This window comes from Arvicanthis niloticus, chromosome 20, assembly GCF_011762505.2.
Source record: "Arvicanthis niloticus isolate mArvNil1 chromosome 20, mArvNil1.pat.X, whole genome shotgun sequence".
NCBI classification, from domain to species: domain Eukaryota; kingdom Metazoa; phylum Chordata; class Mammalia; order Rodentia; family Muridae; genus Arvicanthis; species Arvicanthis niloticus.
Window position 1 is genome coordinate 16,576,009 of NC_047677.1, and position 24,328 is coordinate 16,600,336.

The window sequence follows — 24,328 nt, forward strand, 5'->3', positions numbered from 1 at the left end:
CAAGTGAGTCTGCCTTGTCACACACATCAGCCCAGATGGCTTTAGACAAGGCACACTTACTTACGTACCTTCTCGCTCCATAGTCCCCAAGTCTTCTTCAGAGACCGACATGTATGAGCACACAATCATGTCGTAATACTGTCTTCTGAGTTAATACTCAGCTTCTCTTTCAACAGGAACTATTGCTTTTGAGCTTTAGTGGGGCAGAAAGTAGAAGAGGAACAAGCCCGGGAGTTTTGTGGGTGATGTATCTAATTATTAATTGCTCAATTAATTAAAGAATTATGAATCACGAACCAAAAGAAGAGCATAGAGGATACTCAAATAACTCTAAACTGCCTTAATCAGAGACCGGAGTCACTGATGATGGCCAAGGTTCAGCCATGATTTCAAACGGTTCATATGAAACAAGTATTTACAAATATTAAAAACCCGGTCTAAATGTTACATGTGAACATATAAAATACATAATATATGTGCACGGCCTTTGGTGCCATTTATAGAAATTTGCTGCTTACAGAAATTTGGCAAGTACTTGTCACTGGGCTCAGAGGAGGAAGTAGGCTCAGATCACATCGAGCTCAGTATTCACATCAAGCTAATGCAAGCATCAAGGTAAACTCAGCCAAGGAATGAGTGACTTCCCTTTTGTCTTGGTAATCCTGATGAGCCCCAAGACCCAGTGACTGGGGGACTTTGTTGTTACCTTGTTTGATCACTTTGTCTTTGATCTAAGAACTGACCCTATTCTCTGCAAGTACCTAGAATAGTATAAAAGCTGGTTGGGAAAAATTAAAGCTGCTTCAGCCTCAGCACTGGCTGGAGTCATGTTAAAATGTTTGTCTAATTGTCTTTTTTTTTTTTTTTTTTCAATCCTCACTCCTGCCCTTGAGACCCTGTCGACTGACTGAGCTGGCCTGGTCACACATATATACATATATGAAGTCTATAGATGAGACTGCAGGATACAAGGAAATGCGTTTAAGTGAACTGTGAGTATGAGGGATGGTTCTTATAAACACTCTGCCCTCCTTGTTAGTACTTGGCGGGGTTTTCATAAAACCCTCAAAGAGATCTTATAATAAAGGGAAAGAGAGTACTAACTCATAGATGCAGCAGACAACTTAGCTGCTCTAAGTGATTTCTTGTGTAAGCCCTTTGTAAATTTTACGCTGTGTATGTTTAAGGTGCTCCGGGGAAGAGGAGGTAGGAGATTCAAGGCCTAAAAGAGAGGCAGAGGTACAAGAAAACAGTGCAAGGAAAGGCTGTGAATGAAGCTTGTAGAGTGGGGAGCTTGCCTGGAGGGCACAGCATCCTGGGCTCAGTCCCCAGCACCAGCACACACACAGCAGAATGCAGTGGGAGACTCACACTGGGGAGCACAGCTAGGAGCTTTAAGGAGAGGGGCAGCAAGGGGCAGTGAAGCAAAGGACATTGAGTTTCAGAGACTACAGAGAAAACGAGAAGAACTTCTCAGTGAGAGGATTAATGTGGCCCCCAAACTAGTTCTCTAACTAAAAAAAAAATACTGCATGATCCTGAAAAGGGAAATTAAAGTGATCACTGAAGACTTTTCTGAGCCTGACGAAGACAGAAGAACTGGAACCCAGTAGAATCGCCAGCCCTACCCCTATCACCTCCGCTGCAGAGACTCATGTCCTTTGTCCTTTCTCCAGGTTTAGATAGGACGGCAGCCACATTCAGCAATGTGGAGAAGCTGACTTCCTTTCAAAATGAGGCTGGATGAAGAATATAAGTGAGTGTGCTTTAACTATGAACTGCATGAAGGGCTTAAAACGTGCACAGATTCAACTCTCTCGGGACGGAGTCAAATCAGATCAGTTAGGGAGAACAAACCCAAAACATTTAGAAAAAAACCAAAGGGAAGTCTATCAGAATGTGAATAAAGTATGGTTGGGGGAACAAACTATTGCAAGGGGAACAGTGAAACAGCTTTGGGACTCAGGGAGTGCAGCCCATGGGTTATCACACCCCAGGTGTGCCTCTGACAGCAGAGCCCCTGGGACTGCAGGTCCCAAGGACGCCATGTTACTCTGGAGCCTCACCCTGTCTGTGCATCCTAATCTCCGAGTGGTGTGAGAACTCTATGGGGGTTTCCAGCCCCTCACTGGGTACTTCCCATAATAGTGAGTGATATTTTTCAGAGCACTGTTGGTGGGGCAGATTAATGATCCAACCGCCACCCTTAGGAAGAATATGGAGACGAGGATTGCTGGTGAAGCTGAGATGGCTGTTAGTGGGTCTGATGTAGAAAATCTTGAGAAATGTAGAAAGACACACTTTTGGTGATTGTGCAAGGGATGGGTCACGGTCACTCCATTTCAGTTTACCTGTCATGTTGGAGCTGCTTTCCGACAAAATATCCCTGGCCTTTTGTAGGCAGAAGCGAAGTTATTTCTTTGTGTGAATTCTACAGTTCTATGGTTAGTTAAAATCGGCTGAATGTCGGAATTCTTTTCTAGCAGTTTAACATCAATAATATCAGTTATGGTCATGGTGAGTGTGTGTGTGTGTGTGTGTGTGTGTGTGTGTGTGTAGTCATCCCATACAGCTATGCAGTGTACGCATGAAAGTCAGGGACACTGGGTGTCAGTCTTCACCTTCTATCTTGTCTAGGACAGTGTCTCTTCTTCACTGCTTCCTGTGCCAGGCTGGCTGTCCCACAAGTTTCCAGGGATTCCCCAGTTTCTAGCCCCTCCCACCTCCTCAAAAAGCCTAGGTCCAGATAATATGCTTCTGACTTCATGTGGGTCCTGAGATTCAAACTCAGACACTCACATGCATGGCAGGTGCTCTAACCCACTGAACCTTCTCCCAAGCTCTGGCCATGGCCTTAAATATACAATTTTAAAAACTGAGATGGTCCCTTTAATGTGTCAGTTCACAGGGAAGCTGCAGAACACCACGGTCCTAAATCATCCTATAGTTCATATTTTCATGATTAAACTCAATAATGACCAATTTCTGGTATATAAGGGATAATTTGTTTTTAAATTTTTTCAGGGGCATTCCTCCTACGACAATCACTTTTAATTGCTAGAATCGATATGAATCATCAGGGAGTTTTCATTAACATGCTATGGTGGTTTGAATTGGAATGGATCCCTTAAACTCACATGTTTGAATGCGTGGCCCGCAGGGAGTGGCACTATTAGGGGGTGTGGCCTTGTTGGAGTGGGCATGATCTTGTTTGAGGAAGTGTGTTACTGTGGAGGTGGGCTTTGAGCTCTCATATCCCAGTGTGGCACACAATCACTTTATGCTGCCTACAGATCAAGATACAGAACTCTCAGTTCCCTCTCCAGCACCATGTCTGCCCACACACTGCCATGCTTCCTGCCATGATAATTGACTGGACCTCTGAACCTGTGAGCCAGCCCCAATTAAATGTTTTCTTTTATGAGTTGCGTGTTCATAGTGTCTCTTCACAGCAATAGAACACTGACTAAGACATGTGCATATTCCCAACCTTCATCTTAGACACACACACACACACACACACACACACACACACACACACACACACATCCCTGAAGATAGTTTAGAAGCCTTTAAAATAGGAACTTTGGATAATACGCAGATGTACACACTCAGAAGATTTACAGTGTAAGGGAAAGGTGGAGATTGATGGAGGCAGCTGTAAGCTGTGGATTGTGGGAGGCACCCAAGGTAGGGAAAAGCCTCTGGAGACCTCAGAGAGAGCATTGCTCTGCCGACTCCTTTACAACAGTAAGACAATAAACCTGGAGTCTAAGGTGCCTACTTAACCTTTCAGCTTGTGGCGTTTTCTCCTGTGTGTTAGAAGCCAGCACAGAGCTCATTATTGCAGTAAGACTTGAAACTCACACGTGGTATGGGGTTTGGGGAAAATGTATCATTTCTTAACAAATCACCACATAGCACAACAGAGGGTGAAGGAGGAAGAGGTGGGAAGCAGCAGACCAGCAGACAGTTGAGCATCAAGACCCAGGACATGCTGGCAGGATAGTGCTGAGTTCTTTGGGCTGGAGATCTACCAACAAAGACTTCAGTTAAAACTTTTCTTTTTAAAGATTTCTATAAAACATAGCGACTTTGTTTATAATAGCCAGAAACTGGAAACAACCTGGATGTCCCTCAACCAAAGAATGGAAAATGACAGTGTTGTCCATTCACACAGTGGTATGGACTCACTTATAAGCTGTTATGTAAGTGACAATTATGCTACAATCCACAGACCCAAAGAGGTGAAGAAACAAGGACTCTAAGGGGATGCAAGCATCTCCCTGGGAAGGAGAAGTGGAATAGATATTTTTTGGATGGACTGGGGGGAAGGTGGGAATAGGAATAGGGTTCAGGTTGTGTGGAGGGATTACAGGGGGAGAGAGGACGGGGAGAGACAATGGAGTTGGAGGGCCTTTAGGTGTTATGGAAGCCTAGTGTAGTAGAAACTATCAGGACTCCATGAGGGTGACCCTAGTGAGGACTCCTAGCAACGGAGGGTACAGAGCTTGAACCATCTACCTTCTGTAACCAGGAAAGGCTTCCAACAGTGGGACTGGGACACCAACCCAGGCACAAAATCTCCGACCTGCAGTTTGTCCTGCCTGCAAAATGTGCTGGGGCAATGGTGGCTCAGAACTTGTGTGAGTGGCCAGCTGATGACTGGTCTAATTGGAGGCCCACACCATGACAGGAGCCCATGCCCAACACTGCCTGGATGACTAGAAACCGGAGGCTAGATAGCCCAGGGACCTAGACCTAGGCAGTACCAAACACAACTGGCAATCAATCAATCAATCAATCAATCAACAAAATAAATCAATGAAATGATTCCTACTGATGTTCTGCTATCCTTATTGATCAGTACCTAGTCCTGTTGTCATTGAAGAGGCTTTCCCCAGCAGGTGATGGGAGCAGATGCAGAGACCCATAGGCAAACATTAGTTGGAACTCAGAGAATGCCACAGCAGACGGTGAGGAAGGATTGGGGGAGCAAGGAGAGGTCAAGGACAGTGTGAGAACATGACCCCCATAACCAACTAAGCAGGGCTCAGGAGGCTCACAGAGAGTGTGACAACCACAGAGCCTGCATGGGTCTGCACATAGCTCCTCTATGTACATGTTATGGTTGTTGGCTTGGTGTTTTGGGGGAATTCCTGACAGTGGGAGTAGGGGTGTCTCAGAGTATTTTGCCTGCTCTTACGACCCTTTTCTCCTACTGGGCTGCTTAGCTCAGCTTTGCTGTCAGGGTTTGTATTTGGTCTTACTGTATCTTATGCTGTGTTCAGTTGATGTCCCTGATAGGCCTGCTTTTTATTTATTTTTTATTTTTGGGAGGAGACAGGACTGGGAGAGTGGATCTGGGGAAGAGAGGAATGAAGTGAAACTATAGTCAGATATATTGTGTGAGATAAGCATGAATAAAAAAAATTTAAAATTCATGAATTTTATTATTTTGCCTACATAATTATATATGGACCATACACATGCAGGTCCTGTGGAGGTTAAAAGAGGGTCCTGAATCTCCTGGAATTGGAGTTATAGACGGTGGTGAGCTGCTTTGTGGGTGCTGGGAACCAAACCAGGTCTTCTTGCCAGAACAGTGAGTGCTCCAAACAGCTGAGTCATTTTTCCAGCCCCAGCACCTTCAATTAAACTTCTTTATTAAGTTCTTAAAATTTAGGAAGTAGAACTTAAATAGTTATAGGATTACAAATGTCCTGAGGACCCACCAGGAAAACCATAGGATAAAAACAAAATTGAATCAAGGTGTGAAGAAGGCGTCAGAGGTCACCACCACTCCAGAGACAGATGCCTGTAGAGGCCCCTATGATAGTAAAAGGGGTTTGATTTAAAGGACAAAAGACTTCAGGGGAAGTGGGAGGGACTGGAGAAGACAACAGTTCTTTTTCTTCCCTTCCTCCCCAGTTTGGATAGGGCTATGGGTTGAACAGAAAGACATCTCTCAAAGTAGAGGACAATCTAGTCCCCAAGATTGCAAGTCGGCTATGGCTCTACAGCGAGGTAGCAAAAATGTCTTAATATACAGTAATATCATCCAGGGGGCTAGAGAGATGCCTCAGTGGTTAAGAGCACTGACTGCTCTTCCAGAAGTCCTGAGTTCAATTCCCAGCAATCACATGGTGGCTCACAACCACCTGTAATGGTATCTGATGCCCTCTTCTGGTATGACTGAAGACAGAGACAGTGTACTCATACATTAAATAAATAAATAAGCTCAATAAGATATCATCTTTAAAAAAAATCATCCAAAATAGCTTTGAATGCACTGGTACAGGAGACAACTTCCTGAACAGAACACCAATGGCTCGGGTGCTAAGATCAATAGCTGGTAAATGGGACCTCTTGAAACTGGAAAGCTTCTGTAAGGCAAAGGCATTGTCAATAGGACAAAATGGCAGGATACAGAAAAGATCTTCACTAACCATACATCTGACAGAGGGCTAATATCCAAAAGATAAAAAGAACTCAATGGGTTAGACACCAACAAACCAAACAACCTGATTAAAAAATAGGGTACAGAGCTAAACAGAATTCTCAATAGAGACATCTTGTATGGCAGAGAAGCACCGAAAGAAATGTTAAGCATTCTTAGTCAACAGGGAAATGTAAATCAAAGTGACCCTGAGATTCCGTCTTAAAATCATTAGTATGGCTAAGATCAAAAACTCCAGCAACAGCTCACACTGGCAAGGATGTGGAACAAGGGGAGCACTCCCCATTGCTGGTGGGAGCGCAAGCTTGACAACTACTCTGGAAATCAATTTGGCAGTTTCTCAGAAAACTGGGAATAGTTCTATGTCAAGACCCAGCCACACCACTCCTGAGTATATATACTCCAAAGATGTAAGGGCAGAACCTGGAGGAAAGGAGGGAGGGTGTGTATGTGATCAGGATGTAAAGTGAATAAAAAATAATAAATTACTGAAAAGAAATCATCCAAAAAATAAGATAAAAATTCTTGAAAACCTATTCTCTTCCATTCTTAAAGTTAACCTATGTCTTGTGCTATTAATTCCTAACTAAAACTGAATCTTCACTCTAAACCAAAATTAGCAACTTGATGTTTATGGTACATACTTGAGGTTAAACTATGCAAATGTTGCCTTGGTCATATTGTCTCCCCAGAGCAATGGAACAGTGACTAAACTAAGACACTGTCGCACTGATGAGAACATGGGCAGAAAGACACCAAAAAAAAAAGCAGCCAGCCATATGCATAGCAGCTGGAGGGAAAGAATACACATGCATGTGTGTGTCTGTGTGTGTGTATGTGCATGTGTGTGTGTGTGCGTGTGTGTGTGTATGTGTGTGTGTGAGAGAGAGAGAGAGAGTAAGGTACAAAGACATCTGAAGCAAAGCTGAGCGACAGAACACATTTTGCTGGGTAGATGTCTACAAAGAAGCAGAGTGGGCATTGGAAGTCCTGGAAAGAGTTGAACCTTCTGCGAGACTGATTATGGATGAGAACTACAGCTATTGCAAAAAATTTGAATGGCCAGAGCTAAATTATCTGGAGAAATCTTTAGCCAGCAGGTTTGCTTGTTCCCCAGACTTTTGTTCACAGACCAGACTGTATGAGCCAGACAGAGTGCACATGTGTGTGTACACACAGACACATAATAAATAAAAGCAAGTGTGAGTATTCCAAGGCACATAATACATCTCCAGGGAATTTCAACATACTCTTCTTGTCTCATGCAGCTTTCATGTTAGCTAACCACTCATGTTAAAGATGACAATTATTTAAAAGATTTGATTATTATACATTATATAATCGACTAAATTATCACACTATACCCCCAAATATGTACACTTACTCTGTGCTAATTAAAACTTATTTTTCCCTTCTCTCTCTCTCTTTTTCTTTCTTTCTTTCTTTCTTTCTTTCTTTCTTTCTTTTTTTTTTTTTGAGGAAAGGTTGTTCTAGGTAGTCCTGGTTGTCCCGAAACTCAGTATGAAGACCAGACCAGGCCAGGCCAGGCCAGTCTGGAACCTACAGTAATCTGTCTGCCTCTGCCTCTCTAGTTCTGAGATTAAAGGCTTGTGCCACCACAGCCAGCTAAGACACTTTTATAAAGAAGTGAAATAAAAAGCTGAGCACCTCGGGAATTCTGGTGACTCTGTATAAGTTTAGATGCTCTTGTGTTTGCATGTAAAATGGGATCACATGACAAAGAGTCTTGCTTTTTGGATAAAATGTCCTACAGACCATGTGCCTATCCCAGGACTACACACTCTCTAAGGTCTCCCCTTTGCATTCCTAGACAGCTTCCATCAAACACACATGCATGGACACGCATGCACAAGCACGCGCATACACACACACACACACACACACACACACACACACACACTCACAGAGTCACCAGTCAAGTCTTACCTGCTTCAGCTTCATGCTCTCCCTCTGGGACCTCAGATGTTTCAGACCCCCCGGGCAACGATGATGCTCTGGTGTACTCTTGTATTTCACGGGCCTCGGACTCATGGATTTCTGAATCCTCAACATCAACATCCTCATCAGCTTCAGCTTCATTATCGGGATCCTCAACATCTACAAAGAATTACAAGAAATAGGTTATTATTTGGTTAAAGTCAACAAGTGATGGTTGCATAGTGTGAAGTAGTGAGCAGAAAATAAACATAGTACTGGCGCTCCCCCACGTGTGGTTTAAGGGTGAACATAGACGAATGACTACTGTATCTGTTGATATACAGTGGTAGAGAAGGACAGGCATTCTATTGGCGTGCTCTTGGAGAACCAGGGGAGGGATTCCCTTAAGAGAAGAAGTGTTTATAGCAGTCCTAGATGCTCTAACAGCAAGAGGCAAGGAATAGCCCAATTAAAAGTTACTGATGTAGCTTTCATACTTCTATTGAGCAGTACCAGACTAACTCCCCACCATAGTTAGCACAGACATAATACTAGGTCTAGTATAGCTCATTGTAGCAATAATATAGCATATCAGCTTATATACTAATTGCACATCTATGGAGTATAATTGCAAACTTTACATGGAAGTTCTTCAGAGGGAGATGGCAGGGTGTGAGAGACCCCATTTCCCAGTCACTCTCATATATTTATGAAATGGACACAATTGTTTCTGAGTTCTCCTTACATTTTTTTCCCCACAGACTTTCTTCCCAGAGTCGTGTTCTGATGGTGATGCGCTGGTACCTGGAGTTGATCTAAAACTCAGGTTTGAGACAGGACAGCGGGCATGTTTGTGTTATGTATGTCAGGCTGATGATGTTATGGAAACACACACAAACATGAGGCAGGTTTCATGGACTCTTGCTACAGCTTGTGAGGAAGTGATGTGATCTGGGAAGGAACTTGAATGTTTTTTCAATAATATATCACTTATTAAAAATGATTGTATGCAGCAGGGTGGTGGCAGCTTGTGCCTTTAATCCCAGCACTTGGGAGGCGGATCTCTGAGTTTGAGGCCAGCCTGGTCTACAGAGTGAGTTCCAGGACAGCCAGGGTTACATAAAGAAACCTTGTCTCAAAAAACAACAACAAAAACCCAAAACAACAAGAAAATATCATATGCATCCAACATATGAATACTTATTTATGTTATATTTATCTATATTATGTACATTATAAAATGCTTGTAACATTATATAAATATAATGTTGTAAAACTATAGAGAGTTTATACCCTCTTTTTCTAAGACCCCTTTGGGACATCTGTGCCCTGTAAAGTTTGGGAATGAATCAAAAGACATTTTAGGAGCCTTGAACTATTTGTAATTTGGCTACTGATCACGTGTTATGTTAGTTACATTGATCAGTCATAAATCTCTCCGGACCGCCACTTGTTAGTTACCCTGGCAGTTTTCATGAACGAGGCATTAGCAATTGCTCAGCTGAGTGGCTCTGGCTTACTGTCTCCTGATTTGGTGAAGCTGTTGACGGGGCTGCAGTATCTGAACACTCATTTCCAGGGTTGGAACCAGAAACCAATTACACGGAAAAACAGTTGTTAAAACACAGAACTATTTGGGGCTACAGCAAATGTGCTAAAAACAAAAACAAAACAAACAAACCCCAGCATCCATCCTCTCCGTCCTCTTAATTTCTATAACAGGAACAGCAGTAAACACAGATATAAATAACTAGGACGCAATAGAAACATGTCTGCATTTGTACTGATGGCAAGTCAAGGGACAGTTAACATTGCTGTGGTTTGTTGTCTGTGTTCACAGGCAAAGGAGACACTAAGGTTCAGTTAAAGGTTAGTGAAAATAGAGTTGAAGTCCACAGACCTCAACTCTAATTCATAGACCCCAGTTTGAGAACCTCAATCTTAAAGAGAAAGTTCTTTCATAAAAAAGGCTTTAAGTATGAAGACAATGGGTATTGCAAAGGTTTGGTGTGTCCTCCGGTCTTGCAGGATCCATCCCATAGAAGCAATTGCCACAGCCATGTGTAAAGCACGACAGAGGTACATCTGTAGTGTAGCCTTCTTAGAGGGTGCACGGGTGGGTCTTGTGTTAGGAGTGCCTCTTTTCTGATTAGGAGTCTTTGTCCTGTAGATTTGTTACCCCAGTGAGCATCTAATTTAATATGGAAATTAAAACATTTTTGGGGCCGGGCAGTGGTGGCACATGCCTTTAATCCCAGCACTTGGGAGGCAGAGGCAGGCGGATTTCTGAGTTCGAGGCCAGCCTGGTCTACAGAGTGAGTTCCAGGACAGCCAGGGCTACACAGAGAAACACTGTCTCGAAAAACAAACAAACAAAACAAAACAAAACAAAACAAAACAAAAAACCATTTTGGGGGATGAAAAGGTGCCTCCAGGACACAAGCATCACAAGCATACACCTGCACCCTGGGCAAACTGGGAGATGTCTTTATAACCCACTCAGAAGCAGCAGTGATGTGGCAGGGTAAGTGATGTGCTATGAGGTGTTGTTAATATGTGCCTGCCTTTTGATTTCTTAGCCGCAAGCTCCATCATCCTTTGTTTTTCTTCTTCCAGTCTCAGTTCCTCTTCTTTGACTCTTCTGAAATGAAAACAAACAAAATTCATTTTCAAGAAACAAAAACAAGAGTCAGGCAAATCATCTTCTTATAGGATTAAATGCTCACAGTGACATCGGAGTCTCCACTGTCAATTTCTCACTCTGCCTTTTATTTTGCAATGTATAACTTTATCCCAGTATTTTTGCTGAGAGGCTATGGAATGTTATAACTTAAACTGTGGGTGTCGGTCAGGTGACCTGTTACACCGAGTGAAGAGTCCCGGAGGGGAACTGAGAGGAAGGCGGAGGATCTGGAATGCTTCCCTCAGACTTCATGGGTGATAGTCATAGTATAATGGTAAGTGAAAAAAACTAGAGTATACAACTATATATGCAAAATATTTTTAACTTTGTAGCAGTACATATGAGACTAGAGGGCTAACATTAATAAAATTATAGGCAGTCATCATTTCTGGATGGCAGTATTATAAGAGTTCAGTTTATAATATTTACACTATTTTTTTCTCCATTGAATAGGAAACACAATGTTTCTTTTTAATCATAAAAAATTGGGGTCTGGAGAGATGGCTCGGGGCTTAAGAATACTTGCTACTTTTATACAGGTCCCAAGTGTTATCCATAGCACCAACATGCAGCTTACAACCATCTGTAACTCCAGCTCCAGAGAGTCTAAAGCTCTTGTCTAGACTCCAAGGCTATCTGCATCCACATGTGTGCAGATAGCCTTGTGTGTGTGTATATATACATACATACATACATATATGTATATACACACATATATATATGTATACACTCTCCATGTGCGTGTGTATACATATATATATGTATAATTTTTAAAAATTTAAATGTATAATTAAAATATATAAAGCTTTAACACACAAATTATGAATTTCTTCTATTTAGGGTTGGAGTGTCTTGCTATGTATTGTAATGTTAAACACTGGTCCCCAAGACCTAGCTGCCCACAGAGACAAGCAAGTAATGCTATGTGGCCTTGCTCCTGTTTATTTATTCAACTATTGGTTGAATGAAGATGCTGACAGGCTATCTCTGGGCAAAAGAGAGATAGATGGAGTTTTGGTTCCTGGGATTGGGGTTTGAGGCAGGAGACCACGAAGGATAAGAGAAGAGAAACTGGAGGGTAGAGAGTGGAGAAGGCACCATGGGGTAAGCAATTGTGAGAACAGACAAGAGGGCTGGCTAGTCAGAGTAAGAGTGGCCAAGATCAATCCTTAGTGGTTGAGAAGCAGACATAATGTTATAGAGAGTAGATATCTGCCCTTCTCTGGTGCTTTTAAGGCTTATTTTAAAATATATTTTATATTATAAAATATAAAAGTTTTGTGTCTTTTATCTGTGAACTGAATGATTTAAGGCAGGGTAGAAATCTCTGACTGAGATTAAAAACTGATTACAACACTTCACACCAGGTTTATACTAGGTATAAACCTGTGATAGTTCAGTGATAGGTAGGCACCGTATCACTGAACTCGCACCAGGTTTACACTAGGTAGGCACTGTATCACTGAACTCACACCAGGTTTACACTAGGTAGGCACTGTATTGCTGAACTCGCACCAGGTTTATAGTAGGTAGGCACTGTATCACTGAACTCACACCAGGTTTACACTAGGTAGGCACTGTATTGCTGAACTCGCACCAGGTTTATAGTAGGTAGGCACTGTATCACTGAACTCACACCAGGTTTATACTAGGTAGGCACTGTATCACTGAACTCACACCAGGTTTATAGTAGGTAGGCACTGTATCACTGAACTCACACCAGGTTTACACTAGGTAGGCACTGTATTGCTGAACTCGCACCAGGTTTATAGTAGGTAGGCACTGTATCACTGAACTCACACCAGGTTTATACTAGGTAGGCACTGTATCACTGAACTACAGCCCTTGTCCCATAATGATGAGATTTAGAGAGCCTCTGAGGATGGAAGCTTCAGTAATAGAGGGAATGTGTATATCCCATTAAGGCTGAAACACCCAATCTTTATTGACAATAGTGAAAATTTTTAAACCGAAAACCAGTAAGATGTGGGGATAAAGGTCTTGTGCATTAAAAATTAAAGAGATGTGCCTAGAAATTTAGAAATAGGCACACCACTGCACAAAGAAACATTTGAAAGGTTGACTGCACCTCACAGAAACAACATTTGAGTATTTATCAACAGAAAACCAAGACCAGACGGCTCAGTGCCAGCAGCAGCCCCTGGAGACACAGTACTCCAAAAAGCCATGTGGTATGATTTTGCTTCTGTTTTTACTTCTTTGGAAGCTACTGACAGCTCTTCTCTTTGGAAGACACTACAACTTTATTTCTGGTTGAGGTTCTCTCACTGTATCCTGTGCTCCACCCACCAGTCTTGGTGCTACTGGGATTCTCCACGTGTATGGTCCGGACCATGCCGACCACTGAGTCTTGACCAGCTTCCTTTCCATTCAGTTTTGACATCTGAATCAGGTAGCTCTGGACAAGGCTGTTTATGAGAATTTCCTTTTTCTAAAACCAAGATAGAGTGTGGTGCTAGGAAGACTCTAGACTTGAACCAGGCTGAGAAAGAGTCTCTAATGCATTTGAAGCAGTGATGGCAGATTATCTTGCCATTTAACTGGATTGTGTACAAATGACTTCTGGAAAAATTGTAGAATGTTTTTAGCTCTTTGACCTATGATGTAAGTGTTAACCTTGCTATATTTTTCTCCATTTTGATCAGCCTTTGTAATGCCTTTGAATGTGTCTGTGAGGTATTTGTTCCTTGCCATTTCAGGCTTTATTTTCTGTAGTATATTTTTTAAAAAACCCTTTTCTATGAAATGTCCACTGTTGGGTTTTAAAAATCATAATATGGGAACCTAGAGAAGCATAAGTCAGTTCAAGCATTAAAAAGCTTATGAACATGTGAAAACTTCTAGTTAAATGAGTAGAACTTGCAGAAATAGAAAATTCTAGATAGTAAAAGACAGGAGGAAGAAAGTACTTTTGGAAAACACAGGACATAACAGATCTAAAAAGTTACATATGCATTTATTTTCATTTATTTTTTTTCTGTTTAAAATCAGCATACCATCAGCTGATGGATCTTTTATTGTAATTTTACATTAAGATTGTATCTATTCTTTGGGGGAAACTTCCATGGTCATACTCTTCTCAGAAGTCATGAATTGTTAAATGAAGATCCCTGAGCCAGGTTTGGGATACCTCCCTACTGAGTTGTTTGTCTGTGAGGACCCAAAGGTCCCGCCCCCAATAACACAGGCATTTGCCATTGATCTTGGTTTTCCACCTTAACTAGATGGTAAGATCCTATTGCTGAAGAAACCATATACTTTCATTACAGGTCATAGAGAAGTCAAGTTGGAACTGAGATATAAACTTCCTTGCTACTAGCTAGCTTCCATCATGGTAGAAGGTGCTATGAAGGCACCTGAGGGAGAAAGTCATCAATAGTTTTACTGAGCTGTAAATCATTTGTGTAGAGGAATTTTAATCCAGCAATGTGGCTACTCTGGTCTATGTTATTGGGCTGAAATACAGACACACCCTTAGTACATACCTTTAATACATTTGGCTAGAATATAGACCATCCTTAGTACATACATTTAATCCCTCTGGCTGGAATACAGACATACCTTTAGTACACATTTTAATTCCAAACCATGATGTCTAATTGAGGGGCAGACAAAGTGATGAGTCAGAGACAGATTTGGCAGAATGAATCAGAGATAGGATTCACTCAACTCTCATAAGAACTGACAGGAAAGAGAGGCCACTTAAGACCAGTTTAGGAAGAGAAGAAATTGAATTCAGTTGAGTTCATGCAGTTCCATTCAGCTCCTGCAGTCAGTGCAGTTCAGTTTGTGGATTCAGAGGCAGTTTTTCCAAGCAGAGAAATTCAGTCAGAAGCCTAGAGAAGCCAAGTTGAGTCAGTCAGCTTGGAGAGGAGTTTGAGCCAGAATAGCTGAGTTGAACCAGTCAGGCAGAGTTCAGAAAGAACTAGGAAGGGTGAGCTTATTCAGCAGTAATCTCAGAGGCTGAAAACATTCTAGGCCTAGGTCAGTAGATGGAAGCTGGAAGTTGAAGCCTTCAAGGTCTGGGCTTGCAGAAGATTAGATTGTTTAGAGGCTAGAAGTTTCCAGGCCTGGGGATAGGGATAGATAGAACAGAGAAAGAAATGTTCTGGGCTCAGCCCAAGCCATGTATTTGCACAGCTTGGGTATGGCTCTTATCTCATCACTTCATCTAAGGAAATAAGAGTGACATTTATATTTAGTGCCCAACACAGTTTCAAGAAAAACCCAACATGATTGAAGAAGAAGCAAGCCCACCAACGCCGCAGAAAGCAGAGGACATCTGACGAATGTCACAGAGGACATGCCACATCTGACAGAAAGCTTCAGAAGACAGGAGACATCTGACAGAAGGATGCAGAGAAAAAATTCACCTGGGTTCATGTCCAGAGGAAGCATCCATTCTTCAAGATCACCTGACCACCTAGAGAGACTCCAAAGACTCTGGAGCCATGGGAGCCTAGAGCCCGGAACAAGGTATGATATAGGAGCCTCTGAGATAGTGAATCACAGTAAGTTGCCCCAAAAGAAAATTTTAATTATATGGACAGAATCTTCTTGCATTAACAAATGGGAAACTCCATTCCCATGAGACCAAGGGTAGGAGTTGAAGGGATACAACTTTTACTTGAAAAAACTATTGCAGTACTTATTGCAACTGTGGCCACCAGAGTAAACTTTTCCCTATTTTTATTTGCAATCTTATGTATCTCATCTTGAAAAAAGGGGTAAAAAAATAACTGTACAAGAAACAAATCCCAAAAGGTTGAAAAATAATTGTACAACAACAAAACAGCTGTACATCAAGAAAAATTAGTTATGATAATAAAAAAACTTGAGACAAGAGACAAAAAAGTAAGAGAACAGGAAGTACCTACTTATAAACCTCTGGTACCTAATGAAGTCAAGGATTAAGATAGACAGCTCATGGAACCTACAGAAATTGAGGAAAGGCAACCATCTCCACTGGCTTTCCCAGTTACCTGGGAACAAATGCCAGAAAACGGTGAAAATTCACAAAACAATCTAGTCTGGCATCCTATTATAATACTTATACTCAATAAGTATTTATACTCAATAGTATTTATTTACTCAATAGTAACTTATGGAATGCACTCACCCTATGTGAGACAGATGTTTAATACCTGGGCTATCCAAAACAGGATTATCCCCCAAGACTGGAAAGATTCAGCAGCAGCTGTACTGGGAGCTCAATTGTCAATTATAATGACTGACTTGGTGGTGAGAAGAAGCTACAATTATGGGAAATCACATAGCTATAAAGGTGTTAATATTGTCAAAGATGATAAATCAGCCAATTTGTTGATTTAAAACTGCAGATGCAATTTGATGACTCAATTATTATACAATGTACTTAGTAGCTTTCAGAGCCTGGGAGAAGGTGGAGGAACACATAAAGTCCGATGCCATTCACAAAGATTATGAAAAGACATAGATTAATGTAATCTATAAACAGGAAAATATCAGATCCAGATTCAAGACAGGTATTAATGGAAACTTTAGCTTTTGAAATTGAAAAAAATTGCAGAGTGTAAAAAAGTTTTTAGACCTTTAAAACTTGATCAGCAGCCATGGATAAATGGATTAGAACTACTGCTGATGTTGCCCCTATGTAATTGGACAAACAACAGTCAATAATTCTACATATCAAAATGCCTATGTCTTTAACTGTGTGAGACAAGATCGTTTGAAAAGGGATTATAGATAAGGGGTTTCTAGAGACACTCCTCTGGAAGAACTCAGCCTTCTGGGATTTGTAGAAGGTATGTTAAGGGTAGGCACTGAACTAATGAATGCAGATCAGTAAGAGATATGCAGGGTAATTCCTTACCAATAAGAAATTCCCTATGAGATAATTCTTTAAATATGGGAAACTACCTATGGACATTCACTAGTACCCCAGAAACAAACAACATGAGCCAGGTATTTCCTGTCAGTGATCCACAGAGTAACTAGAGAAAACTGAACTAGGTATTGGAGATATAATGCATGCTACAGAAGGCAACACCGCTGTGGACTTAACCACCAGTAGCCCATCAATTAAGGCGGAGCAGCTTTACTTGTTAGAACAAGAAATTCTGGAGGTATCAGGAAACCAACACGTCCTCTATCTTTAAAATGGTTAACTGACAAACCTGTATGGGAAGAGCAATGGCCCTCAAATGAAGAAAAATTACAGAAACTTGAGCAGTTGGAACCTCAACATATAGAATAGTTTATACGTCCTTGGAATTCTCCTGTATTTGTCAATAAAAAGAAATCTAGAAATTAGAAGATGATGACTAACTTAAGGCCTGCAAATAAAGTGGGTCCATTATAGACAGAATCTCCTTACCTTCTCTATTACCAAAAGAGTGGCCTGTAATAATAATCAATGTAAAAGACTGCTTCTTTATTTATTCCTTTGCAAGAGCAAGATAGAGAAAAAATTGATTTTACAGTACTTATAACAATGTTCAACCTGTGAAAAGATATAAATGGAAAGTTCTGCCTCAAGAAATGTTAAATAGTCCAACTATATGTCAACAGTTTGTTAAACAGCTGCTAGATATTGTAAACAATTTCCTCAATCCATAATTTACCATTATATGGATGATATCTTGTTGGCCAATTCTGATGCAAATACATTAAAGTCTGGGCTACTGCTCATTCCCCTACTGTACTCATTATTCAGAGAGAAGGCAATATTTTAGAGTTAATCTTCTTAGCACATAAACAGAGTGAAAACTAAAAACTTATGTTGAAAAAGGTTTCTTATCTAATTGTAAAAGGAAGAATAAGACTTTGTCAACTTTCAGGAAAAGACCCAGCAGAAATCATAGTCCCTTATACTGTGAAATTACCTCATGATGGGTAGTTAAATCAAGATTGGCAAAGAGCTTGTAGCAATTATTTGAGAGAAGTTAACAATAAATATTCCCAAAACAAACTACTTCACTTCATAAAAAGAACTAGATTCTCTCCCATACAGAAAAAGGAAGACCCATTTCTGAAGCTCCTGTATTTTATTTTTTATTTTTTATTTATTATTATTATTATTATTATTATTATTATTATTATTATTATTATTATTATTTTTTGGTTTTTCGAGACAGGGTTTCTCTGTATAGCCCTGGCTGTCCTGGAACTCACTCTGTAGACCAGGCTGACCTTGAACTCAGAAATCCGCCTGCCTCTGCCTCCCAAGTGCTGGGATTAAAGGCGTGCGCCACCACTGCCCAGCTGCTCCTGTATTTTATACCAATGCAAATAAGTCAGGAATTGCAGGTTAGACATTAGGAAATGTAAGTAAAGTAATTCAAAGCCTATATGCTTCAGTTAAAAATCAGAGCTATATGTAATTCTTATGGTTTTATTACATTTTTTGGAACATAGCAATGTAATTATTGACTCACAATAATTATACAGAGAAGGTTGTGTTACATATAAGATTGGCTGAACTTATTTCTGATTATTCAGAATTAACATCATTACTTATGCAACTGCAACAGACAATTTGAAACAGAAGTTATCTGTTAAATATCACCCCTATTGGATCTCATATGGAATTGCCTGATCTATTGGCACAAGGAAATAAAGAAATTGACCAAATGTGCTAGAAGCTTCAGAATTTCATAACAAATATCATATAAGAACAAAGGTTTAAAAAGAAAAATTTCCATTTCTTGCCCACAAGCCAAAAACAATTGTAAAAATAAAAAAAGTTCTACTTGTTTTTTGTATAATCAAAGTACCCTTAAGGATACCAAAAGAAATGAAAGTTGGAAAATTGATGGGTTTCACTTTGCAGAATTTAGGAAACTAAAATTTGTATATTATACCATTGATAATATTCAGGATTTCAATGGGCTTTGCTTTGAGTTCTGAAAAGGATGACTCTGAAATTGCACATTTGTTAGAAGTGATGATTATAGTGGGAATACCCTTATAGATTAAGAATGATAATAATGCCCCCCCCCACATTTCCATGAAAATGAGACTTTTTTGCATATTATCACATATAGCATATTATAGGTAAACTGTACTACTGTAGGTAGACCTTGCAAGCAGAGCAGCGAAACAGCAGTTTCAGACTCATCAGATGCAGCCCACTGGTTGGCTCCATCACGATGGGTATGCTTCCAAGAGGCAGAGCCCAAGGACTATGTGTCCTGAGAACTTACGCTGTTGTGGAGTTTTGTTCTGCTTGCTGCCTTCATGGTCGCCTCGTTCCTTATAATCTATGAGCTGTATGAAAACTCTACATGGGTTTCCAGCCCCTCACTGGGCAGTGTCACTGGCACTTACGATAATAGTGAGTGATCTTTTCCAAGCATTGCTGCTGGAGCAGATTGATGATTCAACCACCATCCTCAGAAAGAACTTAGAGATGTATTGTTAGTAAAGTTAGGTTAAGATGTTTACGTTAGTGGTTTTGTCGTAGAAAATCTTGGGGAACAATTTAAAGTTCAGAAAGGCACAGTTTTCATAATTGGGCAAGAGATCATTGAGGTCAGGCAACAAGAATAATGGCAGCCCAACTAGTACTAGCTGACCTGCCTCTCTTGTTAAAGACGGGCTGGTGATCAAGGTGATGATTAATTTTTGGTACCCATTGTTGCCCTTGGCTTCCCAATATGATTTAATAAAAAATTGTTGGTGCGTGGGTGTGCATCCTGAGGATTTAAAGCAGAAATGACTGTTTTAATATAAAAATTTATATTTGTGATTCTTTTGTTTTTTTTCTATAAGATTACTTTCTAAGATAAATAATAAAATAATTGATCTTTTTCTTGTAACCAAAAGGTGCAGCCAGCCAGTAAGAGAACTGGCTGAGAAAAAAATACCTTGCTAGCTTATACTTTGTTAATCTACATAAGTTACATAGTCATGAATGTATGTGGGTTCTTGGGAATAAATTGTTTTTTGACCTGTAATATGTAAAATGATTAATCAATGTATACATATTGGGAATATGCTTTTTAAAACTTATACCTATTGTATTTATTCACTTAAAAATAGAATGTAACATTATATTTTTTTATATTGCTAGAGAGATTTTGCTGGGATATATAAGCCATGGGAGAAGAAATAAAGTGGCTGGAGCCTTGCTTCATCTACCACGTGTATGTGTGTGTGTGTGTGTGTGTGTATGTGTGCACGTGCGTGTGTGTCCATGTGTATGTATTGTATGTGCGTGTGTGTTGTGTGTGTAGCCTTGCTTCATCCACCATGTGTGTGTGCACACGTGTGCATGCATGTGTATGTGTGCAGCCTTGCTTCATCCACCATGTGTGTGTGTGCATGCGCACGTGCACGTGTGCTTAACATTAATCACTGACCCACATTCCCTCTATGGATTGCTGAACATACTGTTGGAGCTGGCCTCTGACAACACACAATCTGGCAGGTCAAGCAGTTATAAAAAGATTTGAGTTTACCTTAAAGGAGATGTTTAGAAAACAGAAAGGGGAAGAAGAACTCCCAGAAATAGACTGAATGATGCTTTATTTACTTAATTGTTTTGAATGCCAATGCTTCAGGATCAGCAGCTGCTGAAAGACCCTGGATTGAACAAACAAACAAGCGAACAAACACACAAACTACTGAATTAGGTCAAACTGCATACATAAAAGATGTTTTAACATCAGAATAGAAGTCTGGGGAAGAGGTTTTGTCTTTATTTCCACAGGTGATGAAAGACTGTGGCTTTCATCAAAATAGATAAAGCTCTGATCTTAGTAACAGAAGCTTCCACATGAAAGGCACAATGTGAGGAAGGATGAGACACAGAAAGAGAGAAATGCAGATGACACAGAAAGCTGTTATTCTGCAGGGGACCACTCAACAAACAGACTGAAAAAAGACAGACTGTTCATCAGACTGGAAAACTGGAAAACCGTGATGCAGAAATGGAATGTTGCTGAATGATGATCAGGGCTGCAGTTATGAAGGGTCACTGTATCAACAGATCCTCAGAAGGGTCACTGTATCAACAGATCCTCAGAAGGGTCACTGTATCAACAGATCCTCAGAAGGGTCACTGTATCAACAGATTCTCAGAAGGACATTTGAACTGTCAAGTTGTGGGATTGATAATTATTTCTGCTGTAATAGTTAAACTGTATACAGTTTTTAGCATGTGCTCTTTACCAGTGGACATCTCCAAGCCCTTTCCCCATTCAGTTTTCTTTTCCTCCCTCTCCCTCCCTCTTTCCTTCCCTCTCTTTTTCACTTTCTCTCTCCCTCTCTCCCTCCCTTCCTTTTATTTCTCTCTCTTTCTTTCTTTCTTTCTTTCTTTCTTTCTTTCTTTCTTTCTTTCTTTCTTTCTTTCTTCTTTTTTTTTGAGACAGAGTCTTTATTATATAGACTTGACTGTCTTGCAACTAGCTAAGTAGACCAGGTTAGCCTAGAACTCCCAGAGATCCATGGGCCCCTGCCTCCCAACTGCTAGGCTTAAAGGCATGAAGGCATGCATTACTACTGCCCAGCCCAACCATATTCAATCTCTCTCTCTCTCTCTCTCTCTCTCTCTCTCTCTCTCTCTCTCTCTCTCTCTCTCTCTCTCTGTCTCTCTGTTTTTCCTTTTTCTTTCTTTTTTGTTTTTTTGGTGTTTTTATTTTTTTTTTTAAAGAGCATATTTCAGCAAGGAAGAACAACTAGTTAGGTCCCCGTTTCCCATTCCTATTTTGTGAAGAACTTTACAGTTTGTTAAAGATTGGACGAGCCTTAGCTCTGATGGCTGTTCACAGTTTTAAAAGTACCTCATTACATCCAGAGCAGAGATCAAACCTACGATAAACTTGTAAAATGTAAATAATCAGTTCTTTCCTTCCATGGAGGTGAGGCAGAGTTTTCTTATTTTTATTTATGTTGTCTTGTATTATTGTCTCAGTGTGTGGGTTCTAGTTATTAAAATTAAACCACAAATAGATGTGCTATGTGTTTATGTGTACGCACATGTGTTTGTGCATGTGTGTTTGTGCACATGCGTATGTCTATGCATGTGCATGTGTGTCTGTGTGGAATCTATGTTTTTTTCCCAGTTGGCTAGTAAAGAATATTTGATATGAGCCGTGTAGAAATTCATGAACTTACTGTTTCTTTTGGACCTCAGTGGGATTTTGCTCAGTGACAGACAATCTTTCTGATGTTAGAGACATTTTATAAGCATTACCCGTGAGCTGCTAGGAAAGCACAGTGCCAGGAACCTGTCTAAGCACTGGTTCTCTCTGGAAAACAGTGGGCGGGGGCAAAACTTGGTTTTGCAAAAGTAAAGTTTGCTTATTATTAAATAACATTTACCTGCTTTGACTCTAAATTTTTCTGAGGCCAGAAGCCACAACCCTCTGTGGATTAATACTCTATTGTTAAATAGCACTGGATCAAGTAAAGAGGTTCTTTTATTCTTTCCCAGCAGTTTATTTAACTCCTTGTCAGCTAAAGAAAGTCGCCCTTGCAGAATGAAGCTCTTTTACATAGGCAATATGCACAAAACACACATACATTCACACACACATCCACACACATATTCATATGCACATATTCATACACACATATAATTTGGTTGGGCCCAGCCTCGTGCCTCATCAAGTTACATACTTAGACACACACACACACTTATACTTACATATATCTATGTATATCTATACCTATGTCTGTCTGTCTGTCTGTCTGTCTGTCTATCTATCTATGGTGGATGGAGCAAAAGCCTTTATGAGCAAGAGCCAGCATAGAAAGAACTCACTTGTTCTGGATGAAAAATAAACTCCAATCTTTATTGCTTAGAGAAAGAAAAAACTTCTTTTTTATAGAATAAGAAAAATCCCTGTCCTTGTCAGTAAGAGGAAACCTACTGTTAAGAAAACAACCTGTCTCATGGTAAGAAGCAGCCTGCCTGTTCTCTCTGTGCTGCTGAATTCTGCTGTCTCGCCTTCTACGCGCTTGTCTCTATTGTCACCGTTCCTAGTGCTTGTACGTTTTCAGGATACATGACCACATGGTGTTCTAAGCATCTCTTTTTAAAAGTTCACAAGTTCAAACATAAATTCAAATCATAAATTGAATAAGAAGTAATAACAGAGATGTTTACATGTGTTTCCAGTAAGACTACTTATCCAACTAAACATTCATCATCTGTCACTAGTTCTATGGGTTTATTGAGAGTTTAAAACTATAATTTTTATGTCTAAATTAGCACAGTTTTGTTGACAGGCAAACCATCTGCCTAGTGTCTCATTACTATTGAAGTTTTGTATAGATAAACCAGTCAATATTTTGCTTTCTGTTATTGCATCTCAATAAGTCATTCATTCCCTTTTATGGCCTTTGGCTGTCAGATAATGGTTTTACAGCCTAAAAGGAATGTATTCCTTGATCATAAATCTGTTTCATGCCTGTTTCTATCCTAGTGCAAATAGCCCACGACACAATGAAGGTTTACACAGCCCTAAATACACTGTTTCTTATAGAAGGTTTCAAAATCACTTGTATAAATTTAGGAATTTTATAGAATCACTATTAAGAATTAAGAAATCTACTTGCCTACATAGAATTGCTACAAGACAGTGCATCTTCACTGATCTGCAAAAATTCTGCCCAATCATCTCTGCAGATCATTAAATTATTATATTAATTTAATAACAACAGGAAAGGCATATCAGCTGCAGGAATTAATCCTGAGATGAAGTCTTTCAGGGCCTTGCCTCTCAGAGCTCACCATCATAGTCTGTGCAAAAATGGTGGGCCACCTCCAGGAAAGTCACCTGCTAGCCTTAGCCTATCCTAGATGATATGGGCTGCAGAAAAGGCTCAGTGGTTAAGAGTGCTTGCAGCTCTGGCAAAGGGACCTGGGTTTGGTTCCCAGCACCCCTGTAACTTCAGCTCCAGGGATCCAGTGGCCTCTTCTGCTCTCAGTAGACACCCACACATAAGTGACTCACACATCTACGCAAATCGAGGTATAATCTTTGAAGGTATGCAATGTGCAGAACATTTCCTGGTTCTCAACACTGCTTACCGTATTTCCTCCTCCTCTCTTCTTTTGGCTTGAATTTCTTCTTGCAGTCTTTCTATAATTTTAGCATCAATCTCTGCCTTATTCTTTAAATATAATCTATTTAACACATGTTTTCCTGAAATACAGATTAAGAGAAAAGAAAATTATTTTCAAGTTGTATAGTGTGTACCTTTGTTGGAAATTAACTACAAAACAACCCCTGACTACA

General features: G+C 40.3%; 1 protein-coding gene across 10 annotated transcripts in view; it reads right to left on the reverse strand.

Annotated features, from left to right (window-relative positions):
- Positions 1-24,328, reverse strand: part of Ak9 (adenylate kinase 9) — a 134,202-nt gene that overhangs the window by 60,246 nt on the left and 49,628 nt on the right. For 8 of the 10 annotated variants that reach the window (XR_013105481.1, XR_013105483.1, XR_013105482.1 and 5 more), the window contains exons 18-20: positions 24,121-24,235; positions 10,963-11,039; positions 8,408-8,578 (exon numbers count right to left, since the gene is read on the reverse strand). Coding sequence is in view for 5 of the 10 variants with exons in the window: in XM_076917161.1 (XP_076773276.1) it covers positions 8,408-8,578; positions 10,963-11,039; positions 24,121-24,235 (363 nt within the window). In the remaining 5 variants the exon portion in view is untranslated. Of the gene's footprint in view, positions 1-68; positions 194-8,407; positions 8,579-10,962; positions 11,040-14,099; positions 15,173-24,120; positions 24,236-24,328 lie in introns of those variants that run through there. The other 2 variants (XR_013105484.1, XM_076917162.1) reach the window with 2 other exon arrangements.